The sequence below is a fragment of the Balearica regulorum genome, chromosome 2, assembly GCF_011004875.1.
Source record: "Balearica regulorum gibbericeps isolate bBalReg1 chromosome 2, bBalReg1.pri, whole genome shotgun sequence".
Taxonomy (NCBI): domain Eukaryota; kingdom Metazoa; phylum Chordata; class Aves; order Gruiformes; family Gruidae; genus Balearica; species Balearica regulorum.
The window spans coordinates 151,938,152-151,964,599 of record NC_046185.1 but is presented as its reverse complement, the minus strand read 5'-3'; the positions used below and the strand labels follow the sequence as shown (position 1 = coordinate 151,964,599).

Here is a 26,448-nt window from a genome sequence, read left to right as displayed (position 1 = left end):
TCCTTCTGTACTGTCATGAGACAGCCTAGACAGAGTCTTGATAAACCAAAGCTGAGAGGACACTTGTAGCCTCATCTGCAGTTTACGCTTCACAGGCAAGAACAGTTCTGTTGGAGATAGCTTCAAGTTTTGGCCTTGCTTTTAAAGGAAGCCTTATCTTTTTATTTTTTGGCATAAGATTTACTTCTGTTTTGGAACAATCTTTATGTAGTGCTGCACTGAATGAAGAAGCTCTTGTAAAACATTGAATAAGTAGAGCTGTTTACTTTTCTTCAAGTCCCAGTGTTCAGATACCAAGACCTTAAACCTAGTGAAGCAAACATGAAAGTGTACACATGCCTAGTATAATAACCAAAAGAAACTGTATATATGAACCACACTTGTCAAGTCTTAAGTCAGTAGCTTAAAGTTCCTTTAACAGCTTCAAAAACATGCAGGCAGCATGCATTTTTTTTTTTTTTAATGGTAAGGAGACCACATAGGTCATAAAAAAGCACAATGTTAATGCTTTGAGAAAATTAAAAATGTGTAGTGGAGCAATAAGCTAGTGTTTTGTGGAAAGACAAAATTTGTTCAGTGCATTGATGCACCTGTTTTATTACCACTGGCAGGGCACACTGTTATATATTCTACTTTAAATTGGTATCTGGAAAGGGAATAGTTCATGACCAGAAATACAGGATTTCTTGTTCCAGAGTTGCTTAGTATATGAAAGCTATCTCTAATTCAGAATGAAATAGAAAGAAAAACAACTGATATTTGGCTGGATAGGCACATCAACCCAAGTTAGCTTTTTAGCTGACTTGTAGGGAAGCTACTTGCTTTTTATTGTCCTCATTTGTTTTTCGTGGAAAAGCATCACAACTCCATTCTCTGAAAATAGGCCAGTCAAAAGAGTGCTTGAAATGTGTCAGAGTTAAAGTATGGGTTGCCACGGCTGATGAGAATTCGATGATATCAAATGTACTTGTTAACTGTTTCTTGGCTGTGACACATACCTATATGTATAGCAGTCAGCTAAAAATTTTGATAAGCAGAGGGGGGGGAAAAAACCCCTCCCCCTGGGAGGGACAGTGTTGATTTTCTTTAATTTGAATATCCTCCCCCATCTAAAAAGATGAATATTTAGGCTGTTCTTAGGATTGCTAATGTTCTCTGGTTTTGTGCTACTAAAAGAACTAGTGGGCTACTTCTGTAGGTAGATTTACAAGTAAATTTTGAAGTCCGAGTGTTCGGAGTTCTGTAATGCTGGAAAAGCAAACTGAATTTAGGAGAGCTATCAAGGGAATTTAAAAAGAGGGAGGGGGAGAAATGTTTTAACAGTAACAGAGAACAAGTGATGTTTTTCTTCTATTTGAAATTCTTTACCAGATTTTGAAGTAGTGTATTTGTGCAAAGCAATCATTATTTCAGAGGAAACAAACATGCCCCCCCCCCCCCCTTTTTTTTTCTTTTCTTTTCTATTCCAGATGGGCAATTCTTCTAGTTTTCAGAGATTTAGTACTTTCTTTTGGTCTGTAGTTAACATCTAGTTTAAAAGAAAAACCTGAATCTCCAGAAATTTTCAGTGCTTGATTATAAGGAAATTAATGATCATGATTCACAAAAATTAATGGAGCTGGTATATGCTTTTCTACACATATAACAATTTTTTGTATTAATCTTATATTTGCTAACCACACAGAGACATAATCTGTTCTTTAAAATCTTCGTGTTTATTATATGGTGCCCTATAATAAGTTAGTATTATAAATGTGCTTCATAATCTGATAGCAATGTCTTACAAAAAATCTAGCCCTTAATATGGATGAAAGCTTTGCTTTAAGTTGATACAGTATGTATTACATTTTTTTTAAATGGATATGTGCTAATTAAGCCATTTTGAGTATTGTCTGTAAATCTTGTAAGAATACTGTTTAGTAAGCAGGTTCATAATATAATTATCTGAGAATATCGTGAATGCTTAAATAAAGTAAATATTTTTTTTTGTAATGTGTGAGTGTGTATAAAGAGAGAGAGAAAGTGTCTATAGGGTTAAAAAAAATAAAAGAATTGTAAGAAAGGTAATAACTTACGTCTCCTATTCAAATTTTATAGGAATCATCAACTGCTGCTAAGGCCAGTTTTCCTGAAAATGAGTCCTCTCCTTCTTCACCAAAGCATCAAGCCACAGTCAGTATGCAAAGTGTTTAAATAGATAAGTAGATGCTGTATAAACTGGGCTATTCATGATTAGAGAATTGAGGGTAAGCCTGCTTGTTGCTGAGAAAAACAATGGGATAAAAGTATTTGAGGCTTTACATTTAAAAAGAATGCATTGCTTCCAACTGTGCTTTCAGAAAAAATGTAAATGTCTTTGATTTAAATACAGCTTGGCGATAGGAGATTAAGTTAAAAACTCACTGTGGAATAAAGTTATGTCAAATTATGTACAACTTGGTTTACTTCCTTTGACAGTCAAGTCTTCTCACCTAGCAACTTGGAAGCTAAAAGCAGAAACAAACTCCCCTTTTCCACAAAGTCTCACTGTCAGTAGTCAGTAATAGTTTGTAGTATTTGATATCTCTATTTTTTCACTTGTGTTTCAGTCTCCTTGAAAAGACATAGAGGACCTGGCATAAATAAACTATGTCTTTTTGACTTGGTAGAATAAGTACTGGGAGGAAAACTTAAGCTTGTTAAACCATTATGCAAAACAGAATTTTTGCTTCAGTTTATATTTGAAATGCAATCATTGCTTTTTAAACAGTGGGAAATAATTAAAAAATGAAGTTTAACCTTTTTAAATTTTGGAACTGTATTGAAATATGTGTCTTGTGAATTTTGCAGCCCTTTAGTAGGTAGCTCAGGGTATTAAGGGCACAACTCCTGTTTCATTCTTACTCTGCACGCAGAGGAATGGTTCTCTGGCTTATTCATGCTAATCCATTCTTACAACTCTTCAAACAGTTTTCCACAATAAAATGAACATTGTTTATTAAGCAAGCATAGTTGGTAGCTTTACACACAAGCAGTTATTGCTGCATGTGTTCTAATTTCTCTAAATATGGCTCAGACATTGAATTATTAAAATTGTATTTTGTAGAACTCATTTGCTGCTTTAGATAATGGAAAAAATAATCTGTATTTTCTTTAACCGTCCCTGGGGATTTAAATATTACAAAGAAAACTGGTGAATGTTTGTGTATTTTGAGTCTTAACTTGCTTTCCACTTCTTTTTCCCCAATTACATTAATTTTCCCATTAGTACCCCCTAGTGTTGCTGCTAAGTAGGGCATTATGATACTTTTTCTCAATAATTCTTCTCTGGAGCATGCCCACTGGTTCCACTATGAGTAATTTATTAAAACCATAATTTATTTGAGAAATTGGGCATGGGTTGCTCAGTCACTGTGAAAGGTGGTGACAGGCCATTCCACTTACTAAACCCAAAGATTTGTTAGAAGGGTGCAATGCATAGGACTCTTAGTGGTGGTCTTTGTGGGTCACAAATAAAGTGATCTAAAGAATGGGCTAATTTGGCGGGGGTGGGGGGTGGAGGAGGGAAGTGACTCATTTCTTCTATTGAAAACACCAGTTTTGGAAAATAATATATACATCACTGGCTTGGGAAAGCATTCCAGCCAATGGAAATACTAGATGAGTGAGAGTAGCAGTTACCATTGGATCAAAATAACAGCGGAACCACCAGGTAAACGCTGTTGTTCTTGAAAACATGTCTTTTTTGTATTTTATGAGCAGTGCTTGAAACATGCAGGTAAAATTTTTAAGGTTCGTGAAAAACCGATCTATGTCTTTGCGAAGAGTGGTGTCACAGTATTCCAGCAAAAAAATTTCTCTTCAATATTGTATTCTGAAGTTATGGTCCACTTAAATTTGAGATTTAGAGGAGAATGCTGAAGAGAATATATCTTCTATTTTCATTGGATCTAGAATTGAGGACATTCATTTTTGTTATGATAAAATTAATTTGGATCCTTTCCCTAGTTGATTGGTTCAACTAATAGTTTAGTTCTTAAATTAGGAACTGTTCCAAGCTGTTACTGAAGAGGAATTGATTAAAAAAGTAATTTAACATTCCTTTAGCGCCATTCACTGGTAGGACAAGGCTAGGTGACAGGGAAAAATGATAGAATTTGGTACCTCATCTTGAGAGTCACAAATGGTATAAAACTGATGGTTTTCCTTTTCATCCTAGAATATTTTTTTTCAAACATTCCTTTATTATTTTTTGCATAGAAACTAGAATATTCACTCCAAATATTTGAAACTTGCAAACACCCTTCTTGTTCAGCGGTATTCTTTTTCCACAAATCACTGACTGATCTCCAAATTTGTACAGAGGCATAGCAATAGAAATGATTTTCATCAACAAGACATAATTAAGTAGTTTAAAATTCTAATATTTTGCTTGAGGATAAGAAAAAGTAGGACATCAAAGAAATGTTTCACTCATCTGTTTTTGAAATGAGTATGTTAATATTTTGTGCTTTTCAACCATGTTTTACTTAAAGTAGGCAATTATGCTAAAATAACTTGGAAGAATTTTGTCAGAGAATTTAGGCTGTTTGTCAGCCATGTCCTTTCTCAGTAAAGGACACAAACACTAATGTGCTATTACACAAATCATTATAGATTTACGTTTAAAACTTCCATTGTCTGGTACCACAAATGATTTAATTTGGCTTGTCCAAAGAACCTAGGCGGTTTACCCTCTTAATGGTAATGAGTACTTTCCCAGAGGAATTTTGATTTTGCTGATTTCTGCATGCACTTAAGACAATTTCTTAAACATGGGCAAAGATGGCTCATTGCCAGAAATTGATTATTTGAGGGGTTAATTCAGTGCTGGGATGGCAATAGAAGCAGATTTTCTTTTATATCTGTTATGTCTTACTCTGTCTTACAGGGTCAAGAGAAGTATGGGTTATTGAATGTGACAAAAATTACAGAAATGGAAGAAAGTTCGGTAAGTCTTGACCTGTAAAGTGCATGTTGCATAAGGGTTTGTGTAAGGAATCTGACTTTCATAAGGACAGCATACTGAGTTTTGCAATTTCTTACTTTTTGTCTTACTGTGTCCTACAAGAAAACCTCTAAGGAAAATTGTTTCCTTATCCCAAAGTATATGTTTCTCCCAGTGAGCTAAAGATAATGATGATAAGACTTGAGAGAGCCAGAGGCTCGTGTATGCCAGGGCTCCACACAGGGCAGTGATTTCTTGAAGGTGTACTAATGAGCGACAGCTTTTGAAAATGGGTTTGATTTATTTATTTAAGAGAAAATCTCTATAGTTTAGCTTGTCTTGTTCTTTAGATAGAATTGGTGTAAAAGGGGCTTTCAGACTTTCACTTCATCTCCTTTAATTTCGAAGGAGTGTACGTGTCACGTGCTTCCCTAATTCTTCCTTCACTCTACTTGTGAAGGGTTTGAAGCAGAATGTATCGCCCAACATTGGTCTTCCTATTAGGTGATGAGTGACCTCATTTCTAACTTCCCTTTTCTGCCTCACAGGCAGGCATTTACTTTATAAATCGTAATGTATAATCAAGTAATACTGTCTAACTTACATTTCTGGTGTTTTGCAAAGATTCAGTGTAAATACTGCATATGTGTGGCACATCCTCAGATTTAATTTAGGTTTACTTTTTTACTTTTTTTTACTTTTAATTTTTTAATTCAATCTTTTAGGTCTAAAACTGTGTTATATCTAGTTCAGTGTTTTCCTAGATTTTTGATACACGAAAGCATGCTTTTCCTGAGAATTAAATAGTCAGGACCCAGCTAATATTCCAGAGCTACTCTGACCTAGTCCAGTGCAGCTGGGCAGCACATCTGACCCGCGGTTGGGTTCCTCAGAGCTGCTCCGAAGAACTTGGTAGGAAAGAGTAGGCAGTGGCTCACGTAAGCTGTTGCGGGTACAGTACACTCTCACTATTTATGTTGGAATCATCCATCTGGATTACTGCACTGCTGTATAGAAAGATGCAGTATGGCCATCCTGTTGCTTTGAGAGCTGTTGAATAATGATTCATGTTTGGGCAATGGAATAGATTGTCAGGGCTTGTCAGGATTTATTTTTTTTAACTTCAGGAAGACGGGTACTTAGGCATACAAGCAAATAGCTGGAACAACTCATTTGTTCTTTTTCTGCATTTTTTAGATATGTAGCCAATATTTTATTGCCAGTGTAAATGAGCTTATTGCATAAACGTAGGACACTTGCATCCCAGTTAGATGTGATCAATCAGTTTCAGAATTATGCAGTACTTTGGCATAATCTACTAAGTACACAGTACACTGAGCGTTCCAGATTAGCTCCTTTGAAATTAAAATTGTATGGTGTTTCTCCTGGTGAACTGCTTCTACTGCTAATTAGCTCTGTTTGATTTAGACTTTGATGGTCAGGCTGGGACTGTTAACATATGTTCCCTTCTATAAATATGATAGCAATTATGACTTACTGATGGCACTAATGACCATATATATATGGTTAAGCATATTAACATAGAGGTCAGCTGGGCAACAATGATTGACAGTTTAAATATCTACTTTCAATGTCAATTCATCTTATGTTTATTTACAAATATTTACAGAAAGAATTGGATGTCATCATGGGCAGTGTTACAAGGTTCATCACTGCTGTTCACTAAAACCCAAGGAAGTGGAACTGGCTGGGTAAGCTCAGGAACAACTCCCATCCTCATTTAAGTGTTAATCACATAAAGCACAATAAATCAAAGCCGCCTTCTTTGCAGGGCTTAACTACCGATATTCATGCGTAATTTAAAAAAAATGAATGTGGGTAAGTTAGCAGGAAAATAGTTTAATGTAACAATTATGATGTAGAATGAGAAGAAAACCAGTTGTACTTTCTTATATTTCAGAAAGATTTTTAAATTTGATAAGAAACTGATAAAGAGATATTCAGGTGCCCTGTAAGCTTGAACTTTTTGCTCCAGGCCAAATATTTTTGGTTTTCTTACTAATATGTTTGTCTGAATGGTTTGTTTGTTTGTTTGTTTTACCATTTTGGATATTTTTCATAAACTTCAGGTAGTTTTGGATGTGATACATGTAATAAAGTAGTCTGACACTTGTTGTGTTGGACTATTTGAATAATGTAGTATTGTTGTCTTATTTAGTCTTTGCCTTGCTAGATTCCCTATTTTGTTTTGTATCAGCATAGTGCTTGACAAGTATTTGTATCTATTTTGATGTCTGGTGAAGACCTAAAGAGAAACATCACACTGAAGGTGATGATTATTCAATTTTTATATCACCTGTAGTTTAATGGCACTATAATCAAATCAGCGATATTTATCCAGCTGCATTCCTACATTAGTAGGTATAGAAATGGCTTTTATCTATGGCTTGCTTACCTACTTCTGCAGGTCTGACTTTAAACTGTGTGGATCTCCTATAATACCGAATCTGACCTCTCTTTAGTTATTCCTTATTCCAGTGTATTATGTGAATTCCAGCAAAATTGCTTCTTAAGCTATATATGCTATGTTGCTGTGCTTTGCTGGTCTTTCTACTTGGCTCACTTTCTCCTGTTCTGCTTCTTTTTGGGTAGTGAATTGGTAGTCGCAATTCTTTCCTAAAGCAGTGACTTAATTCCAGAGCTGTAAATGTCTCCTCCCCTCTGCCACCCCCCCCCCCGCCCTTCTGTTGTTGTAGGAGGGGTGGTTGGAAAAAAATTGGGTGAGGATGGATAAAAACCAACATTTGGGGTAGAAGAGAATGGAAAGAGTAAAGTTGGGCAAGATAGTCAAGCAGAAGGGAAAAAGAAGGGAAAGAAAAAGAGTAAAAAAAATTAAAGGCATGAGATAAGGTAAATTATGTTGTCTGGCAGGAATTGGACTTGGTGACTTCTGCAATTTGCTTTTATAGCTAAGGATCCAAAAAGTACTTTAGTGTTATAGGTATAAATATGCATGTTTTGAAAGTAAAACATTTTGCCTGAGTAACTAATCAAGTTCCAAAAACTTGATTACAGCTACTAATACTCTTAATCCAAATGTAGCTGTAGATAAAAAAAACCTATTCTTTTAACTTCACGTTGATATCACTAAAACACACAGGGCTAAACTAAGATGCTATTTATGAATGTGTGATACTGTTAGGAATCAATGTGCGCCCAAATGAATTATCCATAAAAGATAATCAGGAAACTCTGCTTATTGCTTAGGGATACTACTGTCAGTTTTGTTACACCTTCCAAATAGGTGTAACCATTTGGGCATTGGGGGCCGTGAGGGGGGAAATAATAAATTCTTTTGATAATTAAAGTGGAGCAAAAGTATCACAGTCACAATATTTCTGTGCAACACTGTCAGGTATGTGTACTGTCAAGTATTTGAGTAGGGTCAGCAAAATAAGTATCAACAGTATAAACAGAATAAAGTGAAGCTGGAAGTATTAAGGGAGAATCGTGTTCAAGGACTTTGTTGTATGCCTGCATAATTACATATTTACAAAGCCAACTGCAAGTAAATATTCAGCACACACTCTTTTTGCTTGCTGTGTAGGAAATTTTTTGAAGGTGTTTAAAAATTCCACCTCACCTCTCAAATTTTGATCTGTGTCAGTGTTTTAATAAGGTGAAGTCAAGTCTAACAGTTTGATATGTGATAAGAATTACACTGCTTCATTTTTATGAGAATATTTGTTTAGCATTCGTCTAGTGATTGATATAACCATATCCTTTTTTTTTGTGCATTGTTTTGTGACTTCATCGCTTTTCTTCCTTTTTCTCATCAAGTCATTTTGCCAAGGGGGCTCAATTCCTGAGCTCTTGCTCTCGCTGCTTTCTTCTTGGAAAAATGCTCTCAGTCGTCGACCTGCTGTCACCTATGTAAACTCTGACCAAGTTTCAGCTATCACTGTATGTGCTCTTGTTGCATGCCTCTTGTCACTGTAAGGCCACTAATCTTGAAAGTAAATGTGGATTTTTCCGAAGTTTTAAGTTTTTTTTAAGTTTTGTCACTTCATATATCACCTTGTGTATCCTGTTTGCTGTTTTCTGAAAGCCATCCAAGGTGCAAATTAACACAAGTGTATTGCAATAATCCTGTAATTGTTCTAATGGAGCAAAGTAGAAAAAGTATCTGGTTCATCAGTGCCAGAATTATAATCCCAAATTCTCCTACTAGTATCTTGACTAATAAACAGCATGACATGGTCAGTTATTTAACAGATATTTTGTGTCTAATTCTTTCTAACACAACTAATTTAGAATGTTTGTAAAGTGCCTATGATGCCTTTGATACAATGATGTACATGTTGCTTAATTCTAGCAATACTTGGAATACCAGAAAATGTAAATGTTATGCATAAAAAGCTGAAAAGAAAAGAGCTCAAGGATGTTCTGGCTATATGCCACGTACAGAAAGCTGATGTAAATTTGTAGGACTCTTTATATATAATTAAGCATCTGTAGTTAGTCCTGTTTTGAAGTGTAGATGCCAAACAGAAGCTGCTTATCAGAAACTGATAAATTGTTGGTAGTTAATGTGGTAGCTTGTTGCTCAAGGTGGATGAGAAGGAATTTAGATAATGATGCTAGTGTTAGAAACAAACAGGCTTGACTGGCTGTATAATTGGTTTTTAATATCACTTTCTCAGCACTCTTACCAGAATCAAACTAAAGCTTTCATGGAAAAAAAAATCATATGCTGAAGACATTAAAACCAATGTTTCAGTAACTTCTTGAAGATTTTGAAGTGTCAGTGATGTTTAAAACTATTTTGGTATCTTGGCTGTATTTCCAGAAGAGTGGAGAACTGTATGTTTTGAGTTGAGATTCCTGAGACTTCTAGAATGACCATTTTGATGACCAGTACCTTAATTTTTTACTTTTCTGTAGGGGGGAGTAACTTGTAGGCTTATTCAATTAATCTTGTGCTAAAAATGATGCAACTGCCTTTTCTTTGTCAAATTCATTGCTATCTGTGTGGAAGCCTGGAACAAATAATTTGTACGCAGTTTGGTATCCTTTAAAATGCCACTTTCTGTAAGGAAATCTGGATTATTTTTTTTTACTTATTATGTCTTATCACAGAAATTTAAATTTTTAACTGTTGAAAGAAGGTGTCTCAACTTTTGGTGTGAATAAGTTAAAATAGCTGTTGCCAAATTTTAGTGATGGGGCTTCATAAAACACAGCAAATGGTAACTGCTTAGAAGGATGTGTCTGTCAGCCTTCTGTAGTAGGTGCATGTCCTCATTGTCAAGTACAGTGGTGGTAAACCAAAAGTGGGTAAACTTCTCAAACATCAAGGAAACAAATGTTCTTTAAGGTTCATTTGGGCAAACTCTCGTTTACTGTGTTATGCCACTGTGTTTTTAGCCAAGGATGTTATATTTACATTACTACAGTTCACCAGTATTGCACAGCTGATTAGATGGAGCTCAGTTCTGAAGTTCTGAAGCTCCCTTGCCAGCCACAAAGGAGCATCTGCTTCCTCAGTTCTATTTCTGCAGTCCATCTATGGGTGAGGAGGATTTGGAATTAAAACGTTCCACCCAACTGGAATTAGAAACAGAATTACAGGAATGGCAGGTGTCATTTGTGTATCCAAAGTCTTCCCATAAATGACATCCAGTTCTGTTTCCAAAGAATGCTGGAATATATCACAATACAGACTGCGTGACTTGACCCATGGAGACTTCCAGGACAAGAAAACTCTTGAAAAGATTGAAATGGCCGCCTATGTGTTGATGCCAGCACACATCTTCAAGGCAATCCTTAAGCTACACGGAATCTACTATGTCTAAAGCAGAAAACCCAAACCCCTGTTCTTTCCAAAAAGTAGAATTTATCTCTGCCATATAACTAGGAAAAGTACATGCCATGACTACACTTTTTGTCTAGAAAAAGCTGTCAGGACAGCTTTGTATCTAGGACAGCTGGCAGCACCACGTATAGATCTCTCCCTCTTTCTGTCTCACACGGCTGCCCTTTCCAAACTTCCCAGGCACCTCAAAAGAGAAATCCAGTAAGAGTAAGAGTCAGCTCAGTAGGAGCTGAATTTATCCTGACTAGTTCTGACTTGGTAGCGCACTCTGTTGTGAGAAAGCAGACTTTATGTCTAGGTGGCAGCAGATGCTAAAGGGAAAGGTTTTCTTTTTACTGCTCTCAACAAAACCTGCTTGCTTCAGGAGGGTTCGATTGCCTTTAGCTAATCTTGCTATGAAGAGCATCTGAGCAGCCCTGTACAGAACTTGCTTCTGGAGGCTTTCAAGGAGGGAAGGGGCAGCTGGCATCTCATTTTCATACACCCAGGAGCAGAAACGAACCTTGTCAGGAAAGCTTAAAGGGGACCCTGCATGCTAAACTTCAAATTTCCTTGAATAAAGAAATTAAGTTTGTGATGAGTATATAATATGTTGGTATAGCAGAGGAGCTTTGCAGAGAGGCTGGATTATTTATATGAGTTTCCCCGTCCTTGGATCTCAGACAACAGTTTGGGCACCACTGGTGCGAAGGAGCAGGGGAAGACTTCTTTTTTTCCCCTCTGAGAAATTTAGTTTCTAATCTTTGGTTTGTTCTGTGCCTCTCTGAAATGCTGAAGGGAGTCAGGCCAAAAAGATGGGTAGTACTGCGATCTGTCAGGTGGGGAGTTCAGCAAGCTGATGTATTGGAGGGCTTTCCTTTTGGTCAAAACAGCAGTGACTGTTAACATGACTTTTTTTTTTTTTTTTTTTTTTTGATGTTGTTGACTTCTGGGTTTCTCAGCATCATCTGGGCAGTGCTTTTAGCAAATTCCCCTGATCCTGCAGAGGACTTTGACACTAGTCTGCTCTCTCCAGTGCCAAACTCTGTTAATTGGTTTGGTTTTTTCCAGCACGCAGCAAGATTGATCTAGGCTGTCAGGAAGTGTGTGGCTGGAGCACTTTGGTCGTATGTGAAGCACTTATGTCAGTCTCCCTTAAACAGGCAGCTGCTGCGTAGCTGCCCGAAACTGCAGGAGCCATAATGGCCCAGAAAGTGTTGCTGTGGACTCCGTGGCTGAGCTGGGTCTCTCTCAACAGCTCTGCTGTAATTGATAAATGTTCTAGGATGAGGTATCTGAGAATTAAGTCAGAAAGCAAAAACACTTTCTTTTCTTCCCCCCTCCCATTGGCATTGGGTAAATTAGAAATATTCCCTATTCTGCTGTTTCACAGGTAAAATAAAGAAGTTAAGATGCTGCTTTCCATTCAACACTTAATTGCCCTTAGGACTCAAGGCGAGGAGATTTTTCCAGTGGTAAACAGCCTTTCTAAAACACAATTAGCATTAATTAACATCCATGCTGGGAATTTAATCAGAAGCAGCAGATTAGTACTGTTTTCTGCACTGTTTTTTCTCCCCTTGGATATGGTTGGTCTTACACAGGCTGGAAACTTGTCTTCGCAGCAAGGAGCTTGTCCTGGGGCTTGCATTCCCCAGAGCTGTCACACGAACAGAATTCACACATCAAAGACTTTTTAAAGAAATAAAAAAGAACCTTTCTGATGGATCAGATGCTACAAGCTTCCCCTAGAACTACAGCATTAAATTTCTGTGCTACAACCAAGTGACTTAGAGCTTTCCCTCCTCTGTGTTTTAATTATTTTACTCACAATTAGAGCTTTTTGTTTGTATGGGTCAGTGAGTTGGTTTCCTTGAGGAATATTTCAAAGCTATGTGGTATGGGTTGAAACCTTAGTAAAAGTACTTTATTTTAAAAAAACTGTGATACCTAGTATAAATGTAATAGTAGTAGGTAAAAATAGCTCCCTGATGTTTTCCTCCAAATTGTTTGAAGGGTTACTTGTGGGTTAAATGCTTTTTTTATCACTTTGGTTATTTACTGTTTGTTTAGTAGCCAGACAGTGAGATAGAGTTCTGTTTACTTGCCAGGATAAGCTCCAGTATTGCAATAGAAGCACTACAGAAAAATATAAAACAACGTGACAAGCATTATTGGAAATACATATATTACAAAAATGTAAAAACTGAAAGTGCTTTTCCAGTGCAGGAGGGATGTGAATCCTATCTAGCAAAGCTACTATTTATGCTTTAACTTTTTTTGTTTTATAAACATCCATTGATAAACTCACAGAATGTTTTGAGGGGTTTTTTGGTGGTTGGTTGTTGGGGTTTTTTTTTCCTTCCCAGTTACTTACTAGCCAGTTCTGTTTAAAGTTTGGGACTATCTGACTAAAATCAAGGTACAAATACTGCATGGACTTCTACCATTTGTGATAGGAAAAAAAGCTCTGTTGGAATCTGGTTCTAAGGGCTTTAATCTGAGCAGCTTTTAGTAGGCATGCTTAAAGAGTATTTTGTGTGGGGATTTTGTTTGGTTTTTGTTTTCCTGGTATCATGCCTGTTGATTTATGGCAAAGTACTGTATTCAAGTTAAGTTGTATAGACCGTAAATAACGTATGTTATATAAGACTGTGTACCTGTTAGGAGTTTCTTTGTTTTCAAGTTCATCATCGTTGTTCCTTTTCTTCCAGAAGTTTGGTGTCAATCAGTCTAAGCCAGAATTTACAGTGGATCTCAAAGGGGCATTGATTGACTGGGCCTCAAAGGATAAATCCAGCAAAAAGAATGTTATTGAGGTGAAGTATTTAAAACCAGAATTATATGTATTTTAATTAATGACTTAAACTTTGTTTAAACTTAACATCAAAAACTTTAATTGAGTTTTCTACATTTCTTCCTGGTCAAATGTAGATGTATCTTAATACCTGCAAGAAATGTCCATTTTTAATATGTCTGTATGGGATATGCTTTTAAACGTTAAGCAGACTGTTATTTACTGTTTTCATTGGTAAGTGTTCTTGAGTGGCTATGTTGTATCTAAAAATTATGCCAGGGAGAAGTTTAATTTGATTTAGATATTTTCACTTTTGAATTCTAGTGTGTTTGTCAATTCTGATGATACCTGGTTTTATTTCTTTAAAGCTTAAAACCCGCCAAGGAACTGAGCTCTTAATTCAATCTGATAATGACAGCTTTATTAATGAATGGTATAAAGTTCTTAACTATACCATCAACAATCAGGTATGTCTTTGAATCACGGAGACTCTATTTTCAAGGTAATGTTGTTTAGTAAAATAATTTATGTAACGACTCCTAGTGCTTTGTGTACATCTTCATTTCCTGATTTTCTTGAGTGTGGGCAGGAGGTTGAGGGTATGGCAGTTCCTGATGGTGACACGTGAAATGTAATTAATAGTGGCAAAGGCAGAAGGGTGGTCACTGGATTAAGAATCAGGAGATGTGGGCTGACCTCCAGGTCAGAAATGAGCTTCCTTCTGTGGCCAAATACTTGTTCTGTCTCGGTGACCTGAAAGGTTCTGATAGAGAGGGAGTAAAGAGGGGAGGACAGCCAAGGCAGTGCTTCGTGACATACATTAATCAGCATTTGATACTGCTATTCACTTAACAAAGCTGCACAAACGTGCAAAGTTAAAGCCCTGGCAAAATACTGTATTATCTCTTCTTATCAGACAGCATAATGCCAACTATTTAATCAGCAGAAAAGTGATCAAACGTTTGGTCTTGATATTACCAAATAAGACTTACCATCTTTGAATTCAGAAGAAGTTGGAGGAGATCTTGGAGAAAATATTCCTCTCATAATGAATTGACTTCATGTATATTCTTAATTTCTATAGTTACAGGCCTGGCTGCTGCCCATAAGCTATATTTATTTTGCTTTTGATGTCAGACAATGGTCTTCATTTCTTTTAGCTCTGATAGTGTTGTCCACATATGGGTGTTTTTCCACCCAAACAGCAAATATGAATGGTTTACTTTCTTTCTGAGTGCTCATGGTTTAGGTTCTTAATCTTCTGCTCTCTCCTGGTATGAAAATGTCTTGAACCAGACAAGGCAGTAACTCAGCAATACCCTTCTCCTGTCTGCCCCGTGTAATGCAGCTGGGGCCACTTCTTCCCTGCTTAAATATAAACGAAGGTGGAAAGGCTGAGAGATGCTGAGGTGAGAGGGAGGTATCACATGTTAAGTTGAAGAAGTGAATGGTGGAATAGGGAGAGTTTATCAGCACTCTGGAGGAAATGGTGGTGTTTTACTACGGGGAGCCGGTAGCCAAGAGACCTAAGATTACAAGGGAAAAGTTCAAAAAGTACATTATTAGACTACCTGATAATTTGGAGCACTGAAGCTTTAGGTACAAACCTCCATCAGATCTGAAGCAGGCTTTTCATTTTGGGAACTTTACGGTAATAGTAGCTGTGAATCTCTTTCCCAGGACAAGTTCTAGTGTGACGAGATCTTCCTCGAAAGAAGGATTCTGGTCTCTGCTCTTTTCAGGCTGCTGCTGTGGCAATATGCTGTACAAGAGCAACAGCTATCTGGAGGGATCCTTAGCAGGGACATCAATATATTCAACTGCCAAATTAATCTTTGATGTGTAAAAAGGCTATCCAAAGCTTTCGAAAAGCAGCAAGGAATGAGGGTGTTTAAAGATTAACATCTACTCTTCAAGTTGAAGCGCAACTTAGTCAATGAAGTCATGTGTCTGCTCATTCAGTGGTCTGGAGTACACAATCTTGCCATATTTTTAAAATACCCTTCCTTGTAACAAATGACACTCTAGTCAGATTTTTGTAACTGTGTAGAAGTCAAGTTCTCTTTAATAGAAGTAAGTGATAGGTTGTTTTGGAAGGGAGTATGTTGCACTAAGACCAGAGGAAGTTTCTTTTCCTATTTTCTGGTATGTCTGCAGTCATGCGTGTAGCATAGGCGTGAGGCTGCAGGTGGGCAGTTTAACAGTCTCTGGTATCTGCCTCCACACTACATCATCATCTATGTTTTCACTTACCTGTGTTTAATGAGGATATGCCGAGAGAGCAATAACACAGGGCAAGAATTTTAGGTGCTGGTATATTTACTTTTTCAGAGTGAATTCAGTGTATGTTTTGACAGTGGTGAAATTTTCCAATGGTAGTTCTGTTTTCTATTAAGAAAATTTTAATTACAGAGATCAGAAATAGGGTAAATGCTCTGGAAATATTTTTTAGACTCTATCAATCAGATGCTTCTGTAGCAGACCATGAAATACCTGATGTTTGTCTGCTGCATTTGAAAAAACCCACCACATTTCTATTGTTTATTGGTTGGTGTAATGAAGTGTTACCATGAAAGGCTGGTTGTACTTTGTCCAGTGTCCAGCCAAACTTTTTTTATTGGGTCTTATGATCAAATAGTGTTTCTCAAAGTTATTCACTCTGCTCTTGAATGGTATCATCTCTGAAGATATTTTTAGCATCTAGAGTTCAGGAAAGAACCAACTGAATATCATTATAGGGGGAAAAAAATGTATATTCTAAAACTGTCTATTGGAAATGTGTTTGTTAATGCTATATTCTATGAATTGGCAAACTGATCACTGTATATCTTAAATCTAATAGGTAGTAGAGTCTGATGAAGCATTAGAAGATGAAGTACCAGATTCCCCTGGGGTGGAAAAACAAGACAAAGAAAAAGAGAAAGAGAATAAAGACTCTAAGAAACTTCGTTGTGAGTTAAAAGTTTTCCATTAATGGATTTTTAGCAATGCCAATTTTTATTTTTTGCATCTTCAGTATTATGTGTAAATAGAGAAGAATTCAAAAGGACAGCTAGAAATGAAACTGTTCAAGTTTGGAAGCAGGCTTTTATATAGTTCATTCTACGTCTTGGTGCCAGCTAGTAGATTTTCTTCCATGTTTTACTAATCATACTTAAAAAAAAAAAAAAGTACCAAATACCTTTAGCTCCTGCTGTGTGACACATGAATAATAGGAGAAATAGGCAGTGGTGAAATGGATTATTTTCAAGGTGTTGTCAAACGCAGAGAAGCTTTTCTCCGACTTCTATAAATGGTTTTGACTAAGAATTCTTTTGTCCTTTTACATGTTCAAAATTGATTAGAATTGTTTTACTTGGGTTTTGTCTGTGGTACAGCATCTGTAAATATTTGCACTATTAACTTAAACTCTGATTTTGCTAAGGTACTAATGATGCTATATTGGCTCATTTAGAGAAACTAAACATATTTAATTACACCTTCAGAATTTTAGAGCTAAATTTCTTTTAGCTGCAGAAATTTCTTCCTATGCACAGAAATATATTAATCAGGCAGACTATTTTCTATCTTTTACTTACTTTCTTGCAAATTACATGTAAGTGTTTATTTCTTTCAAAATAGTTAATGAAAGGCAGGATGGGTTTTGAAACATAGCTGTATTTTTAAGAATTCCACATCAATTCCATATGTAAGCTACCATTTAGTTAGCTTCACAGGCAATGCTTGGTTTTACAAGTTTTTTTGTGACAGGGTTGTCTCTTGGTGGTTTGAAAAAATGGATGGTATTTACAAGGAGTTCCAAAAAGTTAAGGAAAAAGATGTGGATGCATTACAAATTTGAATAGGCTTTTTATGTGGTTTTGAGCTTAATTTTTTTTTTTTAATGTTTCTTCCTTGGCAGATAAACGCAGTGTTGGTTCTTTGGATATTCATGTGAAATGCATTTCTCTTTTTCAGCAGTGAAAGCACCTAGCAATATAGATTCCACAGATCAGAAAAAGACCAAAACGAAGCTCAAGAAGTTTCTTACACGGCGCCCCACGTTACAAGCTGTCCGTGAAAAAGGCTACATTAAGGGTAAATGAACCTTTCTAACAAAGGAAATAATTTGAAAAGCTAAATTTAGTAGTTCATGCGTAAAATGGGGTTGGAAAGGTCTAGTTTTAAAGTAAAACACATGTATATAGCTGGTTTGACAAAAGTCTTGGATGTGTAGTGGAACTGGTGATTGATTGTCATTCTGAGCACTGCTACTAGCCACTAAACTTCATGGGGGATGTCCTCTCCTTCAGCTCGTTACTGGCAAAACCATGGTGAATATCGAGGGCCCAGAGGCCTTTTTGGACTTGGAGTGCTTCTTAGCTGAGAGTCCATTTGATCTGCTCTTCTGAGCTGGAAATGTCAGATAGCTGATAATCATTTGTGCATACAAGGGAAAGAAAAGTCCTTTGGGTGTAAAGTTGAACGCCTGTGCTCATCTGTTTCACAAGGGTGGTTTAGTCCGAGTGGAACCAGACAATCATGTGCCATCTCATAAGAAATGAAATATTTAGGCAATCTGGGATAAGGCTGATGGAATCTTAACTTCAACATCTTTTTTCCCCTAACCTCTTTTGAATGTATACGGTTTTAATTGTTTCAAAAACAATGAGTCTTACCGATATTCTTGAATCAAACTTATGAAAGAATTGATTTCCATTTGTCAGACTTGTAGAAACTTTGAGAGAACAGTATCTGCACAGGTTTAAGTTAATGTGTTTGTGTAAATTATTGATTTGGTACTCATTGTAAAACTTCATTTATTTATTTATTTGTATGCTTTAGCAGGACTTGTAGGTGGTGCTCTACTAGGGTCTAAATAGCATATGGGTAGGCAAAATCAGACCAAACCCTACTGTGATTTGCCTAACTACATACTTTAACAGGTGTGCTTCTGTTGCATGTGGCATTTGATAGATTTGTGTATCTGCAAGTATAATTGAACTGTAAATTATGGAATTTTTGTTTGGGATAGGGAGGCTTTATTCCCAGACTTTGACGTTTTGCTCTGCTTTACAGCTTAGTATTCATGTCGTGGCTCAGTGACATAACTTCTGACAGTGAATGCTAAGCCAAGCTTAATTTGTACACATGCGTGCTGATGATTGGATTTTTAATAAAGACATTAAGGAATGAAGAGTTTGTTTTTATTTGAAAGCATGGTGTAAATTTTAAAAGTTGGATCTGTGCTGTACAGTTTTACATGTACTGTATGAATAAAAAATACAGAAGTCTTTATTTAAAAGCCCAGTGTACTTTTGTGGCTGCTACAGAATAAGCTTAGTAAATGCAAAACTTGGCAAACTCAGTATGAGCAGAAAAAAAATATGAAAAGTTCTAGGAAAAAAAAAAAGGCAAACACTTAAAACAGCATGCACTAAGCAGAGAAGTAACTGTGCTAGTTTTGTTACATGAAAAAACAAAATTACAAAAGTTACTTTAAGATGAGAGGAAAAAATATGATTCCTGTATACGTGGAAATTGTTAATGTCAAAGGTAATTGTAACAAATCAGCTTGTTCCATGCAAGGATTTTTTTGTGCTACCTAATCTGCATTGCTTTACCTGCTACAGCTGCATGCTAGCCTGGCTTTCTACTGTGTGGGCTTTTTCAATCCCTTGCTACTGATTCTGCTTATCCAGCTGTCTGTGTGAGTAGCAGCAGCAGGACTGAGGTGTTTTGGGTCACTGGTCGCCTATGCATACAGCTAATAATACCATTATATGCCAGTTTTCATACTGTATAATTGGTTTGGTGTGCTGTTTGGATTTCCCAAAGCAGTAGTCAGATGCAAGTGTTGTTAATGAATCTACTCAAATTACTGAACATGAAAAATGGGCTAGATGCTATGCACGATGCAAATGCAAGAGCAGTTTCTCTCTTGCGTAAGCTCTGAAGTAAGGTCTACTAGATACTGCAAAGATGGCCACTTACCTTATTTAACAGATTTAAAGAAACAAACACACACTTCCTTCCCTTTAAAAGTGTGAACATTGCCTTTCTCTCTCAATACCCTACTTCAGTTTCATGCATCTGAACAGGGGAAGCCATCTGTTATTTGGGCATCTTTGATGAAAACCACAGAAAAGGATCTGAGAGATTTTTGTGATAACCTGAACAAGAGGAGTTAACGTGTTGCTGAAATACACTGAGACGTTGCAAGAATCTGTTCTCTGGCCAAGCTGATTTTCATTTTTGCTCCAGTTTGATAGAAAACACTCCTCCTGGATTGTGTGGTTTTGAAAACAAGACTCAATATTACCTTTTGCCCATAAATATCTGTATTTAGATTCCAACCTTGCAGCCAGTTTGCCTATGCAGAGTCACACTTGCATCTATTCAGAGCTCTGTGAGGTAAAGGTCTGTCATTTACAAATCCATGTCAGAACTTAAAAATGTTAAAAGTTAAAGACTTTACATTAAAATAAATTAATATGTAATGCTGGGTTAAACAGTAGGTGCAATGAAAGATGAAATTTTACAGGGTTTTTCCCCAGGCAATGCTAAAAGCTTTCACTTTTGTTAAAGTTTGTTATCTCTGTTCAGATTTTTAACAAAGATGAGAGAAAAAGTATTTTGAATTCAGAACAGGAGTGGAGTGTAACAGGACATTTGAATCCATTAAATTTCTTATTACAGTAATGACTATACGACTCTTACAAGTATCTCCTGATGGATTAAAATTATTTCAGTAGCAAAAGTTCCTTATTCAGAGACTCACATTTGTGTAACTGCTGACACTCACTCTTACTGGGAGCTTTTTCTTGCTGGGAGCTGCTGCGAGTTCTTTGCAAAACTTCCTTATTTTCACTCTTAATAGTGCAGCAATTGTATCCAGTAGTCTTTGCCCTTTGTAGAGGTTTGTTTTAACCTGAACTAGTTCTGTCACTTGAGTCTTGTTCCACCGTAAATCAGTCTCTTTACTTGGTTCCAGATCAAGTGTTTGGTTCCAATCTCACCAGCTTGTGTCAAAGAGAAAACAGCACGGTGCCAAAGTTCGTCAAGCTGTGCATTGAGCATGTTGAGGAACATGGTATGGTTGAAGTTTTTTGTTTCTGAATCTCTCCTGCTCACCACACTATCTAATTTTGAACGTTTTAATCCTTAAAATGCTGTAGACTTATTTGGGAGAAATAATCTGAAACTTGCATCTGTAGTTAGCCGTGGGTTTTCAAGAGTGGGAAGGTAGGTGGGATCCAAAATGGGGAGGGGGGAGAAGAGCTTTTCTAAGAAATTGTTCTGCTTCAGTGTATTTCAAGCTGAGGAGAGGGCAGGACAGCCTCCTGGCAGCAAGGGATTACAAGAAGTAGTAGAAGAGCTCAGCCCATCGAGTTGGGGTTTTTTCAGATTAAAAGAGAGAGACTGTCAAAATGCAACCATTCATTTTTGGAAGGTTTAAATGTGCTAACAATCATTTATATTAAAACTTCCGTGAAACAAACTTGTAGGAAAAAGTTGCGTTCCCGCTCTGTATATGTGTTGACTGCCAGAAGACAAGTCTGTTGGTCTGATGCACTTCAGCCAGTTACACCGATTGCTATGTGAAGTTTCACGCAGTTCTGGAGATTATCAGTGTCCACATATTGACTCAATTTTTGTTTGCTTTCATTGAAAATAGGTCTCTCCTATCTAATAACTGAGAAAATTAATATGTTTGAAAGCTACATGCGACATTCTGGGTTGTCTGATGTAAAGAACATCTTCACGCTTTTGTTAAAATACATTGGTTGTGACTCTGACTTGGCTCTAGTCTGTGCTGGTTTTCTTGCTTGTTTCTTGCTGCTGTCATTGCCCTATCTCTTGGAAAAGATGACTGAGAGGGGATTATGGAATCTCCATAATCATCATTCAAATATATACCAGTCTGTTAATCTGAGACCATTCTCTTGAGAATCAGGGTAAGTGTTACAGGGGAATACTACATGTGAATTTTAAGGCATCTTCCATGGGATCTTCATTCAGGATTTTGTTGCAGCCTATAGTCCTCTTTCTCAATGCTGCTATCTGATGGCCTGGGAGGGGAAAAATAACTGCTTCATTGCCTTACTCCAGTTTGACAAACTGCCACCTTGCTTCTAACAGCAGGCTTTATTCTGTTTGTGTTCTGCAGTTTGTGAGAAAGGGGTTATTTTGCTTTGTTCTTTTTTTTTTTTATTTCTTTTTTATTTTAAAGACAGGACTGCAGTGAAGATAGTGGTGAAGTTTTCCTTTTTTAAGTACCTGAGGGGAAACTGACAGAAATGAACAGCTTTTTTCCCCCCACTTCTCCAACTCTTCTTCCTACTGCCAATACACTTCAAATCAGTTCTTTCTATAAAGGAATGACTAGTGGATTATGGGGAAAAGGGATATGTCAGATGGTGCTGGTTACTGTGCTGTCTTGCATCAGACAACTCCTTGAGGAGCTACAGGGACTTGCAGGTACTCTGGCAACACTCACCCTCTCAGTGGCGCTGACTCACATGCTGCATTCAAGTGGCGTTTCAGTTAAATTCTTTACCTCCTAATCACTTCTGAGTAACTGCACAGACACAGTTTTCTTCTTTTCTGGTTGAGTGTGCAATACTGTAAAATCAAGGGCTACCCATTTTAGTTTTGTAGGCTGATGGGTAGTGATGAGTGTGCATGCACATCATTCCTTCTCCATCCAAACCTGGTCACTTGACAACTTTGAGATGCTCTCTATGCATGACTTGATTTGATTTTTCTTAACCATACATTAAAAAATTGAACATCCACAAAGTACTTAGTTCTTGCATGTTGGACTCCCATCTATTCCCTGCCCACCCACCAAGAGCATCTGAAACAAGACACTTGTTCTTATTGGGGAAACTTGGAGCTGTTGCCTCATTACTACTGTTCTACTGCATAGGAAGTTTGAGTTGATGCTACCAAATGTGGGTCAGCAAACTAAACCTTGTCTGATATGCCCTGCCCATCAAAAAAGCTAGCTGAACTTCTTGTTATGTTAAACCAAGTGGTGTTTGTTACAAGGTGGGTTTCCCTTGTTTTTAATTTTGCTGAGTAGACCTACAAAGAAGCAGCCTGATGATTTCAGAATTCATACATATGTAAGGTATTAAAATGGGTTTATCCCTTTGTTTTAGGATTAGATGTTGATGGCTTATACCGAGTTAGTGGCAATCTTGCAGTGATACAGAAGTTAAGATTTGCAGTCAATCACGGTAAGCTTCCTTCAACTATATTGCAACTGCGTGTGTTTTCAGATTGCTGAAGTTTGTAGAAGGCTCAGGAAAAAAAATATTCTTAATGTATAACCGCAGTATTTCATGAGAATTGTTTGTCATCTTCAAAGTAAAATTACTTCAAAATTACAGAATTTAGTGTGTAATCATTTGAAAAACCTAACATCCTGGAGGTTTGGTCTAATGTGAAGCATAGAGGCATTGCTAGAACATAATTCTAAAGAAAGGTGGTAATAGAATTTGGAGGGAGGGAAATTATTTCAAATAGAATAACTTCATACCTTATGGAAAAACAATAATGCTAGTGGAAGCTTAATATGCTTAAAAGTGCTGAGTTAATGCTTTTTAGCAAGATTTGCTACTGCCTTTTAGTATGGGGGTGCTCAGCTCCTCCTTGCCTTACTTTGTGTATAAAACCCTTTGACGTGGCTACATCCTAGTGTTTTGTTCAGTTGGAATCAGTAGGCAGCTTGCAACTGGGAAGACGACAGCAGCCCATCTACAGTCTGACCTCTCGTTTCTTGATTGACAGGGTCTAACAGTAAATGTTGTGGTATGTCAGCAGCTCCTGTTCCCCTCTGGAAAATGCCTTTGGTGTAGGGGAGCTGCGTGTAGTCCAGCAGGCAATTTGGCCGTCTCTGTAATGATTGAGTTTTTGTGTTCCCTTTTACACTGCTGCAGCGCTGTATCCCAGCCTGGAAGGGGCTGAAGTGGAGTAAGTCTTCACTGCTTTAAAACCAATAAGTACAGAAGAGTAGTTAGTTTATTTTAAAAAAAAAGCAAGCTTTTATAGTTAAATTATTAACATTAATTTTTTCTTCCTCCCTCCCAGATGAGAAACTAGACTTGAATGACAGTAAATGGGAAGATATACATGTCATCACAGGAGCTCTAAAGATGTTTTTCAGAGAATTGCCAGAGCCACTGTTCACTTATAATCACTTCAACGACTTCGTCAATGCAATTAGTAAGTTTGGAAAACACGCATGTGCTTTTTGTATAAGTTATCCTCAATATGTACAGGTCTTTTAATTATTTTGGACAGTGAAAAGAAAGTTTTGGCAATGAAGGTCAGCAAGGCAAGGCTTACCTGGAACTGCCTGGCAGTACTGTACGCCCGGCCAGGAGGTGGCAGCGTTTTCTCTTATATTAACACTGCAAAACATTTGCTTTTTTTCTCAGTCTGTTAAATTTTATGCTAAAGTTTTAAACAAAAATACTGATTTTTTTTTTGTTTGTTTGTTTGTTTCTACACCTCATCCTTTTGCAGAACAAGAACCAAGGCAGCGTGTCCATGCTGTTAAAGATTTAATCAAACAGTTGCCAAAACCAAATCAGGACACTATGCAGGTACTCTTTAGGCACCTGAAGAGGTAAGTAGCAGGCAGAAGGAAAGGCTTTGTATTGCTGATCCTCCCTTAAAGCTAAATAATCCTGTTAAAAGTACTAGGTGACTTTTTCCACTGCATTTTTCTGGCATAAATTGGACTTGATGAAAGCGATCTATCAGTCTGTATTTATACAAGTTTGCAGAGCACCAAACAGACTTTAGACAGTATGTGTCATAGTTGTGATGTTTACTGCCAAGTCCTTATGTTCGAGGGATTGTGAGAGGATCAGGAATAGCATTTCAAAACAAAACTTTTCCGTAGGGAGGAGAATCACAGCAGTTGTATGTCCTAAAGCAACTACTTGTGAAATAAATACTGAGACTAGTCATTTGCTTTGGACTGTGTCTATTTCCCGTCATCCTATTACTCTAACACTGTCTGGTTTTGTGTATTTCTTTTTCAGAGTTGTAGAAAACGGAGAAAAGAACCGAATGACCTATCAAAGTGTAGCAATAGTTTTTGGTCCAACCTTATTAAAACCAGAAAAAGAGACTGGTAACATAGCAGTCCACACAGTATACCAGAATCAGATTGTAGAATTAATTCTACTGGAATTGAATTCCATCTTTGGACGCTGACATTTTTCTTGGAGTAGAAACTGGAAGTGATGGGTTGGCAGCAGTACTCCATCAGAAGGAAAATCTCGGTGTACATGATGTATTATGTTTGTGGACCAAGCAGCAACTTGTTTTTTGCACTTTTGGGGAAGGGAGAAACAGGAGAAATGTTTGACCACTTTAATGCAAATTAAAGACAACACTTTGGATTTCTTTGAAAAGTTCAATGTAAAAAGTGAATTGAAAAGTTTATAGTTTGCCTTTTTTAAAGTAGCATTGGAAAAATGTAATATAGGTTCATACACTGGATTTCGTGGAGAGTAAAGCTATTAATCTTAAACTGGATAATCTGGAATTTAATCTTAAAATTCTTCCACTTGATAGGGAAAAATCCTGCCAACTGGTATGGAAAAATTCAGTGGAGTTACATTTTGTGTATTACAACCTAGTCAGATCTGTACGACACTTTTCCAAAGGGTTTCTGCATGCAGTGGCTGTCTTAAACTTGTGCTAACAGTTTGGTTTATTTTATTTAAATCTAATTCCTCACTTGATATCTGCTGTCCTTTTTTCTTCCCCCCTTTTCCTTTCTTTTTTCCTTTCCTTTCCTTTCTTTTTTCCTTTCCTTTCCTTTCTTTTTTCCTTTCCTTTCCTTTCTTTTTTCCTTTCCTTTCCTTTCTTTTTTCCTTTCCTTTCCTTTCTTTTTTCCTTTCCTTTCTTTTTTCCTTTCCTTTCTTTTTTCCTTAGCAACCTTTCTGGAACTTCTTAGTTGCTTTATAGAACAGCACACTATTTCAAACACTGAATTGCAAGAATATCCAGCAACGGATATTTGTCTTGTGGCATAATAGAAGTAATATTTAATAAACTTGTTCATTTTTTTCAGGGTATTTCCTGAGCTAAGTTTTGTGTTATACTGATTTAAAGCTAAAATCCTAAGTAAATACCAACTGTGTAACACTGTATTGAGTTCTTGGTATAATACTGTGGTAGCAGAAGTTTCTTGGTGTAAATACAGGCTGTGCTTTTGATTCTTGTATATAATTCAGTTCCTGTATAGTTTAAGAACACTTTAGTCACACATTTCTAATCATGGGTAGATTAGCTACAGTAGCATAATGTTTCCAGTGGATGTCTGGGTTTCAGCAGGGAAACAGGTTTTGGGGAGGGAGGGGGGACCTAACTGTGTGCACTTTTAGATGTTAATTACATTTGCGGGCAAATAACTGTAATGCAAATGGTACTGGAGAAATACTGAGTGTGCTTGCTAAATTGTTAATGCACTACAAGAGGAGCCTTTTAGGTTATTTAATATGTACAGGATACATTAGAAAAATGTATTATGAATTCTAACATCTACAAATAGTGAAACTCATGTTTTGATAGATGGATGTTTGATGGAATCCATGATGCTAAATTTGAGATTTTCTTTTTACATTAATGTAGAATAATTTGTAAAATTGGTTTTGAAAGATTTTGTTACAGGGAGCATGGTCTGCTGAAGATTTTTTTTAAATGTATTTTTCTAGACTAACTGCTGTATCTGACATATTTGTTATGTCTAACCTGAATAAAGAAAACCATTAGTTCTCTTAGAGTTTGCCATTCCCGCTTCAGACAACATGAACCCCCTTTAAACAATAAGAGCGATGTATCTCACCGCTTAACATGGGTACT

At 36.8% G+C, this 26,448-nt stretch overlaps 1 protein-coding gene across 1 annotated transcript in view; it reads left to right on the top strand.

Annotated features, from left to right (window-relative positions):
* ARHGAP12 (Rho GTPase activating protein 12) overlaps window positions 1-24,992 on the top strand; it is a 79,076-nt gene extending 54,084 nt beyond the window's left edge. Inside the window, 13 exon segments of the mRNA XM_075746529.1 lie at window positions 2,098-2,172; window positions 4,910-4,953; window positions 4,955-4,969; window positions 6,597-6,678; window positions 13,499-13,600; window positions 13,947-14,045; window positions 16,421-16,529; window positions 17,536-17,655; window positions 20,552-20,650; window positions 22,725-22,802; window positions 23,656-23,790; window positions 24,094-24,196; window positions 24,618-24,992. Coding sequence (XP_075602644.1) covers window positions 2,098-2,172; window positions 4,910-4,953; window positions 4,955-4,969; window positions 6,597-6,678; window positions 13,499-13,600; window positions 13,947-14,045; window positions 16,421-16,529; window positions 17,536-17,655; window positions 20,552-20,650; window positions 22,725-22,802; window positions 23,656-23,790; window positions 24,094-24,196; window positions 24,618-24,792 — 1,236 coding nt within the window. The 3' untranslated portion in view covers window positions 24,793-24,992.
* The last annotated feature ends 1,456 nt before the right edge of the window (window positions 24,993-26,448 follow it).